This window comes from Primulina huaijiensis, chromosome 14 (genome assembly GCF_012295235.1).
Source record: "Primulina huaijiensis isolate GDHJ02 chromosome 14, ASM1229523v2, whole genome shotgun sequence".
Taxonomy (NCBI): Eukaryota; Viridiplantae; Streptophyta; class Magnoliopsida; order Lamiales; family Gesneriaceae; genus Primulina; species Primulina huaijiensis.
Genome location: NC_133319.1, coordinates 14795854 through 14807527, shown reverse-complemented (window position 1 = coordinate 14807527; position 11674 = coordinate 14795854). Strand labels below are relative to the sequence as shown.

The window sequence follows — 11674 nt, the reverse complement described above, 5'->3', positions numbered from 1 at the left end:
CGCTCATACATATTTTTACAAATAGTTTTGAAATCGTTAATATCGATTACCATGTTTTGATAATAATTTCAACTATATAAGCACGCAATACGTGTAAAAATAAGTGTTAGTTAAAATTAGAGTTGTCAAACGGTCCGATCTGTCAAGCTGACAGGTTGAGAAAGCTTGACAAGTTGAGAGAACATCAGCAAGATAAAAATTAAACAAGATATTGAGATATAAAGGTATTATGTATTTAAAATTAAAGGTGTCAAACGGTCCGACCTGTCAGCTTGACATGTTACAATAAACAAGTATAACTAATATAAATATTTTAAAAATCATCCACCATATGTTAACAGTTACAAAACTCAACAACATAAATATATAAACAATAGAAACCTTTGATTTGCTTTTAAATTATTATTATTATTATTATTTTATATAGTAAAACTACTTAAAATAAAAAATAAACCAGCTTAACCATACTGAGATATAGTATTATGTATTTAAATTCGCTAATTAAACACTGGATATTATATACTAATTTCATTTTAACACACACACACGCACTTATATATATTCTGAACAAGATTATTATTAATTGATAAAAATGTAGAACTGTTAATTCATAATGCAATTTCAACTGCATTTCCCTCTATTGTTTCCACAGAATTTCACATAGTGCAAAAGGGTAGGAAAGCAGAAGATCAAGAAAATGAAGAGATCTGCGTCTCAACCCCTTCTGTAAATATTCATAAATCTTTCTCCTATTAAACTCGGCTTCTGCAGAAACAATCTTGTGCAGTTATTTTTTATTCTTAATCTACTGTAAAAGTTTTTTTTTTTTTTTAATAAAAAGCGATTATTATGCATGAAATATTTTCGAGAAGATGGTGCAGAAGAAGAAGATGGCAAAATCAAAGGAAAATCACTGAGCGATGTTGACACCATTGCCAAGCAAGTCACCTGCATGACAATACACGAGAAAGTAGCCAAGAAATCACGTAAGAATTTTAACTTTTTTTTTTCTATGAATTTTATCAAGATTTTTAATAGCTTTTTTTTCTAAGTTCCTGTTTCTTGGCATGTAAAGCCAGAAATTTTAGTCAAACTTGAGATGAACATAAATATTTTCGTAGTTTCTTTTTCTTTTTGAAAATTTTGAGGTTTCATTACAAGAAACAGGGACGGACCCAACAAGCCGAATATCGGCACTCAAACGACAGATTTTTTCACGTCAAACCCCATTAAATTTGTGGATTATGTATGTCTCGCCATTGGTAAATTTACTTGGAAGATTGAATTAAAATACAATGCAAATTACCGAGGATCATTTCATAGCAATTCTTTCAAATTATTTCCTTCGAAAAAAGTAAAAAAAATCTTGGATTTTCTTGAAAATTTCGTATTTTGTCAGGAGGAGAGTTACGTTCTTGGGACAAATATGGAGGATCATGGAGGCTAGAGCAGAGGACTGGAGCAGCAAGGCTAAAGAAACAGCTTAAAGCAAGATGGACCATTCAGAAACTGATTGATGAACAGCTGACCCGATTTCAGGCCCATTACATCAGGGCTACGGGCTCAACTAAACTATCAGATATGGCCCTACTTCTCATGCCCAAGTGGTCTCCGGGCCATGAACTGGCCGTCGTGTCATGGCTTGGCGACTGGCGGCCCTCCACCATCCTCGAGCTGTTACGGTCATTGATCAACTCCTTATCCAACCCTTTTGGAGTAGAGCACGCCTTGTCGCAGCTGATCAATGATATACTTATCGAGGAGGCAGTGATCGACGAGGAAATTACTGAGATTCAAGCCACTTGTGTCCTTCACCTCCCGTTCGGCCCAGTCGAGGGAAGTGGGACAGATTTGGCTCGTGTCAAGTCCGAGTTCAAGAAAATCTATCGAGTTGTAGCTAAGGCGCAACTCCTCAGGTCCATGTATGCTGCTTTGTTTGATCAAATGATTGGAACTTGGTTATCTTTGTTAATGCATGCAATGTGCTTATTAACAGGCTAAAAGCAGTGGAATTAGTGATTAAGAAGGTTTTATGCCAGACCGATGCAGCTGAGTTCCTCGTTGCATTCGCTGGAATCCAGGACGTGATCCACGAAATCACTATGAAAGCGAGTACGGGTCCAGTTAGTATCAAGGAACTTGGAGTTTAATTGAGGGGGAGGAAATGGATTGGTGTTCTTGTAGCATAGCTGAAATGGTTGGATATTTCAGCCTTTTTCTGATCTTTTTCAAGATACAAAGAGGTCTACCATTGGCTATGCTTGTAAATTGATTGAGAGAGTACTAACGGTAGCTAGAACTGTAATATGAAAGTAAATTCAACAAACTTACGATTCTGATCATGTTAAATAATTTTTCAAATTTAATGAAACACATTTGAATCGACTAATTTTCTAATTTTATTTAGATAAAAGGGAGAAGATGGCATATAACTGGTAGCTGCATATATTTTCGAAATCATTTTTGCTTCTTGAATTACTAGGTAGCATAAGTTACATATATAAAAAAGTGATACAAATTATTTAAGGAGATTACTTTTTGTTACACTACTTTTCCAAGAATTTGCTGAGAACAGCTTTTCGTGAAGGGGCCTCTTCTTTTCCAGTTTCAAACATATTGTTGTCTGTACTAATAGAGCACCGGACTACAGAATTGACATGTTTCCTCAAAATGGCATTGTCCATAAAAACACTACATAGCATCTTCCTCAACTCATGGTCACCTGAATCGCCACCTTCGTGACTTGTTACCGATGAAGATTTAACTTCTTGAGCCAGAAGCTGTGCCTGTTACACATTGTCACATATAGATGACAGTTACTAGTATAAACTACAATGAATTCGAGTTATCTCATAGATCTACACACGCAAACAAGATTAAGAACAAGGATCGAAATATATTAATTACGAGAACAGCTTAAGTCACCCCTCCCCGTTATTAAAGATTTTGGGTCCATATGTGGAGTCGATCAAGTCTCAAATTGAGATATGCAAGCCAGATCGCTCAAAAAATAAAATTTCAGGTCAGTTCTTGGATAACCACTTTGCACCGTTGTTAAAAATGGGTGAACTATCTGGACTCGTATTAAGGATAGTGGGATGATCTCTCCAACCAAAAACACTTCCATCTGTATTGTTTATTGGTGATTTATTTTCTTTTATATGTAGGATGATATATTATAGTCTGTCGTGAATAATACCTCTGCGAGAAGAAGACCAATGCGATTGTCCGAAGTAGCCAATATATCGACAGCATCAGACGGATATGAAGTATCCATCTTTAGTTTGTTTTCTTCCTCAATGAGAAAATTAACACTGCATTCTTCAAGCCGGCAACGAAGAATTTCGCACTCATGTAGCAAATTTGCATTGGCAGCTTTATTGTGTTCAGTTTTCTGGTTTTCCATTTGTAGTCTCCTCTAGAGTGAAGAGAATGAGCACAGAATTTACGATTAACTCATGTTGTGCAATTTGAAAGCATAAAAATAAACAGAAGAAACTATCCAACTGCTAATGTCGCATTTTTATCTACTGGGCTCTAGTAGCCATAAATGAAATTAAAACAATGATAATAGAACTTGATTTAATGAATAGATGGATACTTGAAATTTTCTCTGTGTCTGTCTTTTGTCAGCAATAATAATTACTTTGTTGAGCTCGTAGTTAGAAATTAATGAACCTTACTAATTGGTCGAGTGTAGTCGATTTAAGAGCAGAAATTACCTCCAATTCTGTCTTTTCTTTTACCATTCTGTCAAGCTCCTGTCTCTGTTCTGATTGAGAATTCCGAAGAGACTTAACTTCTTTTATAAGAAGTTTAACATCTGACTTTGATCTCAAATCTGAATCTTCTTGATATTTCTTCAAGTTTTTAAGCTGCTCTCTTGCGGAATCTAACTCTTGCCGTAATGCTTCATTCTCTTGAACGATTGAAGAGTTTGTTGCTTCAGCGACAACTTTTTCATCCTGCGTTTTTTATTTCTTTCCCCATTATTCACTTTATAAAACAAGAAGAATTGAAATGGTCACGAAATACCAGATTAAGACCTGTTCAGCTTTTAACTTCAACTCCATCTCCAAGCATTTTCTACTGATGTCCTCCATATCCCATTGTGTTTGAGTAAATCTTTCCCTTTCATCAAGAATGGCCTTCTCCAGATTTTCTTTGCCAATCTTCTTTGTAGACTCAAGTTCAATTTCCAAATCTTTGGCCTATGATATCATAAAACATATAATGTAACACCGCTGATATCGACAGTGGTCTGTGCTTGTCTGATTATGACTTTTATTTCATATATTGGAAATTGAATTCTATAAATTACGCAAGTTCACACCTGAAAACATAAAATAATTTACATCTGCAGACTAAGTGATAGAACATTAGTTGTTGTAAAGGCAAATCTCGAATATTGATTGAAAAACTGATGAGTGGAAGAAACATTAGTTGTTGTAAAGGCAAATCCCGAACATTAGTTGTTGTAAAGGCAAATCCCGAATATTCCAAATCCGTTTTTTTACTTCAAAGATTCAAGCATATCAAATGACTAGAATGTCATGAATGAATTTTTGAATTGTGTTGAGCTAATTTTTGCTGACGAGGACATGAAATCTACCGTTGCTAATGATGAATTGCTGAAGTATAAGAGTAAATCTGGAAACTTTGGAAGAAAAATGGCTGTCGCGGCATATGAGAAGGTGGATGTGTACCATGACTTTGACCCGGGTAAATCTTTTTTCCTTTATTTTTATTCTATGTCAGTACATGTATTTTTTTTTTACCCATCTTTGGTTTAATTATTTTTTTCCTCTTTGCTTTCTTAAGTTGGATGGTGGTCCAATTATGGTGGTGACACTCCAAACTTACAAAAAAATGGCAATGAGATTTCTCTCTTTGACAAGTAGTTCATCGGGGTGTGAAAGAAATTGGAGTCAATTTGAAGGGGTAAATATTGAGAACTAATTCATAAATTATGTTATCTATCATTTTTTTTATTAATAACAATGGTTTTAAATTTTTAGATACATACTAAGAAGAGGAATAGGCTTGAGACATCAAGATTGAATGATCTTGTATATGTCAAATTCAATGCCAATCTTATGAAGAAGAGTAGTAAAAGAGAAATGGGTGGAGATTTGCTTCTATCCTCTCAAGCTAGTGAAGCTCAAGGTTGGCTTGTTGATGATGGTGATGAAGATGAGGTCGAGCCGGGTTCAGGACTTACTTGGAGAATGGTAGCGGAGGCCTCGGGAGCGGATGAAGTGCTACATCCAAAGAGGAGTGCAAGGAACATCCCCATTAGAGAACTTGACGAAAATTTAGATACATCGGAGGAGGAGAATGAAGAAGATGTTGATTTTGAGTCCGATGATGAGAGGATCATGGATGTAATAGATGGTGCATATGTAGATGATTTGGAAGATTAGTTATGTTTAGTCTACTACTTGTTCTAATGATAGATAATTGATTGAAACTTTGGAATTTAAACTTAGTTTTTTGGTAAAAATAATTATATTACTTTGTTAGCATAATAGCATTAATATGATGATGAATCTTTATTAATTGCACATTATCTAGATGATATTATATTGTATGAAGCTTCTTTGTGCTTAAACATTATTTAATTGCACATTTTACATAAAAATGATGACTATTTATGATTATATTGCATGATTATCTAAAAAAAAAGTTACTTAAAAAAATTCAACCGCCTAGGCGGCCGAGGCGGTAGGCGGTCACCGACCGCCCCGCTACCGCCTCCCGCCATTTACAACCCTGAAGTTACCACAACTAACAGAAAGTAGAACCTATCTTCCTCTTCTGAAAATGACAATAGGGACAGATAGCCAGGAACCTATGGCTCCAAAAGGATGACCATAAGATTCGGAGTATATTTCCTCCCTTTACTGAAGGAAATCAAATTCCATAATCTATCCTGAGTAAATAAAAACTACATGAAGAATGCATTCCTAATTCTCTTGACCATTCTCGTTCTGTCCTCTTCTTTGTATTCTTTCTTGGAAAAATGGATTTATTTACTGTCTTTCATATGCTTGTGCTCCACCTAAGGGTTCAGGTCTATGGTGGTAGCTGACAAGTATGCCTTCATATCCCTCTCCACTTTGTAAATTAGCTAAGCCACGGAAGAGGTTCTCACTCAAACCAGTAGTTCCAATAGAAATTTGAAGGATACTATATTAAGTCATATTTCTTCCATGTAATGTAATATGCAACACAAATGTAAAACAATCATGTGAGCTTTGAAGCAGTACTTACTGAAGAAAACAGAAAAAGTGAACGAGGATTAGAAACTTACCTTTGTAGTTAGATACTGTCTTACAGCAAATTCATGATTTAATCTAGCCATGAGATCTTCCATATCGGTTTTTGATGTAACTAACCGCTGTTGCATGGTAACTAGAAGTCTGTTCATCTTCTGCTGCTCTTCTGCTGGAAGAATTACCAGTGTATCATGTAAAAATTGTGAACCTGATATGGAAAGTGTGTCCCTGAATTCTGTTGGTACAAAGCTTGCAGAATGTTGAGATGAAGAACTACACTGCCGGTGGATATCCCACAAACTTGAAACATCACTCGGTGGATCATCTAGATAAATCTCATCCATTGCTACGGCATTGTCAATTCTCTGATCACCTTTTCGTAACCACGATTCATTTACGGTTGTTTCTGTCAGACTGGATAAACATGATTAGAAATTGGATTTTCCTTGTTGAAACCAAACTAGTTAGCCTTCACATACCTGGACGACAGAGCCTCAGGTGTCTCATTAATAGAATCATCATCAAAATTTGATGTCAATTCTGAGTTGACGGCAATCACTGAAGCATTTGATGGATCTAATGAAGTGCCAATATTGGAACTCAAATTCATGTCCAGCACCTGATGACTTGACTCGCTGAATGCTGAAATGCAAGTTTGAGGAAAATGAGCTTGAAAAGAGAATTTTACTTTTAGCAGCATGCGAGTTCACCTTAAAAATAAATACGTATGTCATTTGAACAACGAGACAATCCTATTATCCGGCAAGGAAAGATACATACCTGACCTTGCAGCCGCTTCTAACTCAAGAAAGCATGCTGAAGGAGCACTTCTTGAGATATCAATATCAGAGAGTACCTTTGTCATCCACTCCTCCCAAGAGCACCTACGCTGTGAATCTTGCTAACTTAATGATGGTATTGTATAAAAAAATATTGACATTAATAAGCACAAATTCCTGTTCTATTATAAAACATATGAGGCATCATCAACGTAGAAACAGTAACGAGAATAGAAACAGTTAAATCCAGTTACAAGAGCTTATAAAACCTATACTTGCCTTGTTAGCAAATATAATTAGGTCAATGTCTCGGTACATATCTATGATCTGTGCTTCAAGACTTCCCTTATCACAGTATCATTACTCCTAATTCAACTCACAACCAACAAACTTAGGCTGCCATTATAAACCATGAGTTTCAATTGAAACAATAATGACTAGTATGAACAGATTAAGAAATGTTGCCCAAAAAACCACAACCAAATACTTGAGCTGTGGAAACTATAACCAAAGAAAATGACAACACCACAAGAGATAAATCAAATCATCTCAACTTGGTGCCACGATGATTGAATGCAAAATTTGGCATAAAATGACCATAAGACTAAGGAATCAAGGAAAACGTTTGCATCCCAAAGTTCTTTGGTAGAAATTACATGATATCATTTCTCAAATACCCACCCAAGAAGGTCATTAATTTGAGATGCTAAATGAAAGACAAATAGATATGAAGCGTTGTCGCTTTTGTGTTCCTGTTCATTGTATAGAATCGTTTAGATAAAAAATATGAAATCTAGCTCAACTGGTACCAACACTTTAGGACTCTAGGTACTTAAGCATGGAGGTCTTGTGTTCAAGCGTTGGGGAAGGCGAAAGAAACCACTTTCCAAGGATGAGATATTCTATGAGTGACGGTGCATGGACATGGACTACGGCTCATGCTGGACCATCCCAACGACCCATGACTAGTAGTGGTGCATAGCTATGGGCTAAGGCTTATGTTAGTTCAGCCTAATGGCTCATGATCGTTACACTTATATCTTGCAGACTCAACATAAATAGGCTGAAGACTCTAATGCGTTACAAATTTATAAGTTCGTTTCTCACAACTGTAATAATGAAACTGGACTTTCCAGGGAGGAAAATTGAGATAAATAAAGCCCCTTTCTACTATGAAACTCGGTGTCATAAATTTTTTGTTTCTAACATCATTTTTAACTAAGAAAAGGATTTCCCTATCATTATATGCCCTAAGTAGCCCCGTAATGGATTAGACAATAATTTTCCTAGAACTCGGCGGAGAGCAATTCCGAGAACAATGGTAAGTAACGTGATCTAACAAATTTACAATGTATATATATAAACCAACTAAGAATGTATAAATGTATTTGTATAGACAATAACAACTAGCAAATGCATTCCCTCTACGTGCGAGTATAAGAGCATTCCCTCTACATGTGAGTATAAGAGCATTCCATCTACACGTGAAGACACTTGGTATGATACTCTATGGAAAGCACAAATAAATACATTCAACTGCAAGCAGTACTCTAAAACTTTGATAAGCAGAAGATAAACTACAATGGTATACGAGCGAAGAAAGGGGAAAAGAAGAAGAAGGTGCTAACTTCCTCCAAAATTTCCCTGCCTTTTATTTTCAAGAGCCTCTTTGAAGGAGCTGTGGGCAACTTTTTGTTGGGAAAAGACCTTTTGAGCTGCAAAATACAAACATGAAATATTGTTACAGTTTAAAGCATTTTAATTGGCAAAAGAAAGAAACAAAAACTTCACTCACCACTACTATCAATATTATAGAAGATAGTAAATCATAAATTAATACAATATTCAGATATGATCGAAGAAATTTCTATCATCTCTTTATGAGAAACGGGTAAATAGTCTTATAAAAGATGCTAAATTACAGCAGAGGCAAGCTTCAAGAAATCCCTAAATCTTCTTAGCAATCCTCGTGTGGTGGTCACCCCTTCCGGTGACTGCAAACCTACTTGAACCCTGTAAAACTGTCACAAACGGATGTTAAAACAATCGATATCAAAATTTCAGGTGTAATGCATGCATGCATGATCTTCTTCGTACAGTTCAAAGATTTTTTCTCGTAATTTCACCCTGTTTGAGCGATTAATTGTACAAAAGGATCTATCTTACAGTCATAACAACCCATCCACCTTACACAAAAAATTATTCTGCCAGAAAGTTATCCTGATTCAAGAAACATACAGTTGCATATTATTACTTTATGTACTACTACTTGTTTTGCTTGGATGTATCATTTTCCATTGTTTTGGGCTTTTGTAATTTCAATTCATTTTTTTTAGGTTTAAGAAGCGGAGGTTGCATGACCGGGGAAGTAAGAACCTAAAACTATGAGAAAATGCAAGAGAAAGCCGAACTGAAACTGGAGAGAATTTATTTAAGCACCTATTAGAACTAATGAACTATATACAATCATACCTAACGGGAACCAGCAAAAAGGAATGTGGAAAAAATTAACAAAGTCTATACCACCACAGGCTCTGAACCTCCTGGTTCAGATAAGATAGTCCAAGAAGGAATGGTAACACAATAACTCCATCCAGTGTGAAAACCATGCGGCCAGACGGTACTTGGTCCATCCTACAATGGAAAAGTGCATGACATAATCTACGAAGTTACACGAGCATAAAAAAACACATCTTAAAACTTCACAATGGCCAATATCAGGCAGATATTAAGTCAAATGACAGTTCTGGTTATAGATGATCACCAAGTATATTAGTTATTTACTGATCGTAGATCAGAACATGATAAATAATTAGTCTGGCTATCTCAAACAGTGAACAGTTTGATGCATTCAGTAAAAGGTTGAGTCACCTTCCTGAGGCGAGAACGGAATCATTTCAAATTTATACCTTACTTTTCAAAAACTATAAGTTTTACTTGAGTTGCTAGAATTTCTAAATAGCCTATGCAATCAAAACTATAACGCAATACAACAGGAATCTACAAAAAAATCGTTAATTTAAACCAAACTTCAAATTTTGAGGTTTGAGCACGGAATCACAACTGAATAGAATAAAATTTCAGTTTTTCCAGTAAAAACCCATTAGGAGGGAGAAATCTAACCCACAAACGGGGAGGAGGGTTCCATTCCATCCCAAGCGGCAGCGGCGAAGTGCCATCGTGCCGATGCTGAGATAAGGTCATCTCGTTTTTCTCAATTAAATTTGAAGACCCGAATAAATTCTCTCCTTCCTTTTGCTGGTTTTCTCCATCACTGGTTGTCTGATGACGGGTTGAAATGGATTCGATCAAAGCGGGATCGATTAATCCGAGGTCGAAGAGTGAGTAATTGATGCCGTACAGATTCATAGGACGCAAGTTGTTCGATGGATTGAAAGTGAAATATTCTTTGTTCGTGGAAATTTTTGCTCATTCACTGCCTGATTTCAACTGCAGACCACCTTTGTATAACTACCAGTTTTGTTTCACATATAAGCAATGTTCTAAACAGATGTAGGTGATAGACGCACTCTTGTCATGGCCTACAGCTAGTTCCATAGCCGGTTGTCTAGACGGATTTTTTTATTTTTAAATAAATATTTATTTTTTGTTTATTTTCGTATTTTTCAGATAATTTTTCATATCGAACGGCTTCTAAAAATCGAGGCATTGAGCAACCACGCAGTGTTTAGTCATCATCTAGTCGATATTTTTTAGAACACTGATCGAACTCTTGTATTCATTTACAAAATTCGGATTTAGATAAAAATTTAATTTACTTGTACACACAAGTTTACTAGCATTTTAATGTTTTTACGTCTTAACATTAGAAGATGATAATATCTATTTGGTCCGTCAATATGACCAAAATAAAATTTTAACATGATGAAATGTTATTAGTGAGAAATAACTTCCTTAAGAGTCGTCGCCTAGGAAAAATAATTCTCATTCCTCGGTCAAAAATAGTACTACTTACTTTGTAGCAGATTCAATAATCATTCTGCTGAGGAATGGAAAAAGAACCCCTCCTTTGAATCGCCATGCTACTATATTCATAATGACTGACGAGTCGAAACATTCACAAATATAAGCAATTTCTCTCACACAAAATCGTCACTAACTTTCACATATTCTTTGATTCCAATTTTTCATTTTCGTTTTCTTAATATCAGCGCTAACCTTATTATGCACATTTTCTCTCGATTACAATTTCTCAAGTTCTGCCGATGTATGCATGACCTTCACTTGGTGTCGCAGAATCCAAGGTTTAAATTTGTGATCGGTATAAATTTATTAGTTACAAGTAATTTCTGAAAATGATTTCTTGCAAGTGTATATCTTTTAATTCCTTTTGGCTTCAATCTTAAGCAAAAACTTGTGTAAAACGGTATCACGAGTCGTATTTTGTGATACGGATATCTTATTTGGGTCATCCATGAAAAAGTATTACTTTTTAGGCTAAGAGTATTACTTTTTATTGTGAATATAGGTAGGATTGACATGTCTCACAGATAAAAATTCGTTATACCGTTTCACAAGAGATCTACTCTCGATCTTAAAGTTGTGTACTTTGTACTTCCTTGTATATGATGCACGACTGTGAAGATATCTAATTTA

General features: G+C 35.5%; 3 protein-coding genes across 5 annotated transcripts; 2 read left to right on the top strand and 1 right to left on the bottom strand.

Moving 5' to 3' along the window:
• The first annotated feature begins 853 nt into the window (after positions 1-853).
• On the top strand, positions 854-2299 carry LOC140958009 (uncharacterized). The gene is made up of 3 exons (XM_073415414.1): positions 854-986; positions 1400-1916; positions 1997-2299. The coding sequence occupies exons 1-3, from the start codon at positions 854-856 to the stop codon at positions 2148-2150; spliced, it is 804 nt and encodes a 267-aa protein (XP_073271515.1). The 3' UTR covers positions 2151-2299.
• Positions 2300-2422: 123 nt separating this feature from the next.
• Positions 2423-10607, bottom strand: LOC140956819 (PX domain-containing protein EREX). Of its 2 annotated transcripts, none has more exons than XM_073413691.1 (11): positions 10181-10607; positions 9581-9691; positions 8980-9078; positions 8686-8772; positions 7059-7167; positions 6758-6947; positions 6314-6692; positions 4047-4211; positions 3723-3965; positions 3200-3418; positions 2423-2786 (listed from the first exon to the last, which is right to left on the bottom strand). In XM_073413691.1, exons 1-11 carry the CDS (start codon positions 10424-10426, stop codon positions 2547-2549), a joined length of 2088 nt encoding a protein of 695 aa, XP_073269792.1. In that variant the 5' UTR covers positions 10427-10607; the 3' UTR covers positions 2423-2546. The 2 variants fall into 2 exon arrangements, with proteins under 2 accessions (XP_073269792.1, XP_073269794.1); XM_073413693.1 differs by having other exon boundaries at positions 6758-6920; positions 10181-10606.
• Positions 4576-5772, top strand: LOC140956820 (uncharacterized). 2 transcript variants are annotated; one of them, XM_073413695.1, is made up of 3 exons: positions 4576-4722; positions 4822-4941; positions 5019-5772. In XM_073413695.1, the coding sequence occupies exons 1-3, from the start codon at positions 4687-4689 to the stop codon at positions 5421-5423; spliced, it is 561 nt and encodes a 186-aa protein (XP_073269796.1). In that variant the 5' UTR covers positions 4576-4686; the 3' UTR covers positions 5424-5772. The 2 variants fall into 2 exon arrangements, with proteins under 2 accessions (XP_073269796.1, XP_073269795.1); XM_073413694.1 differs by lacking the exon at positions 4576-4722 and having other exon boundaries at positions 4760-4941.
• Positions 10608-11674: the final 1067 nt, after the last annotated feature.

Excerpts from the sequence above, each read along its gene's own strand:
- LOC140958009 (XM_073415414.1), top strand. The coding sequence starts at position 854 with ATGAAATATTTTCGAGAAGATGGTGCAGAAGAAGAAGATGGCAAAATC. Across the intron at positions 987-1,399 it reads GAAAGTAGCCAAGAAATCAC|GAGGAGAGTTACGTTCTTGG; the intron begins GTAAGAATTTTA and ends GTATTTTGTCAG. Across the intron at positions 1,917-1,996 it reads GCTAAGGCGCAACTCCTCAG|GCTAAAAGCAGTGGAATTAG; the intron begins GTCCATGTATGC and ends GCTTATTAACAG.
- LOC140956820 (XM_073413694.1), top strand. The coding sequence starts at position 4,762 with ATGTATTTTTTTTTTACCCATCTTTGGTTTAATTATTTTTTTCCTCTT. Across the intron at positions 4,942-5,018 it reads ATTGGAGTCAATTTGAAGGG|ATACATACTAAGAAGAGGAA; the intron begins GTAAATATTGAG and ends TTAAATTTTTAG.
- LOC140956819 (XM_073413691.1), bottom strand. The coding sequence starts at position 10,426 with ATGAATCTGTACGGCATCAATTACTCACTCTTCGACCTCGGATTAATC. Across the intron at positions 9,692-10,180 it reads ACCCTCCTCCCCGTTTGTGG|GATGGACCAAGTACCGTCTG; the intron begins GTTAGATTTCTC and ends TTTCCATTGTAG. Across the intron at positions 4,212-6,313 it reads GACAGTATCTAACTACAAAG|GCCAAAGATTTGGAAATTGA; the intron begins GTAAGTTTCTAA and ends ATGATATCATAG.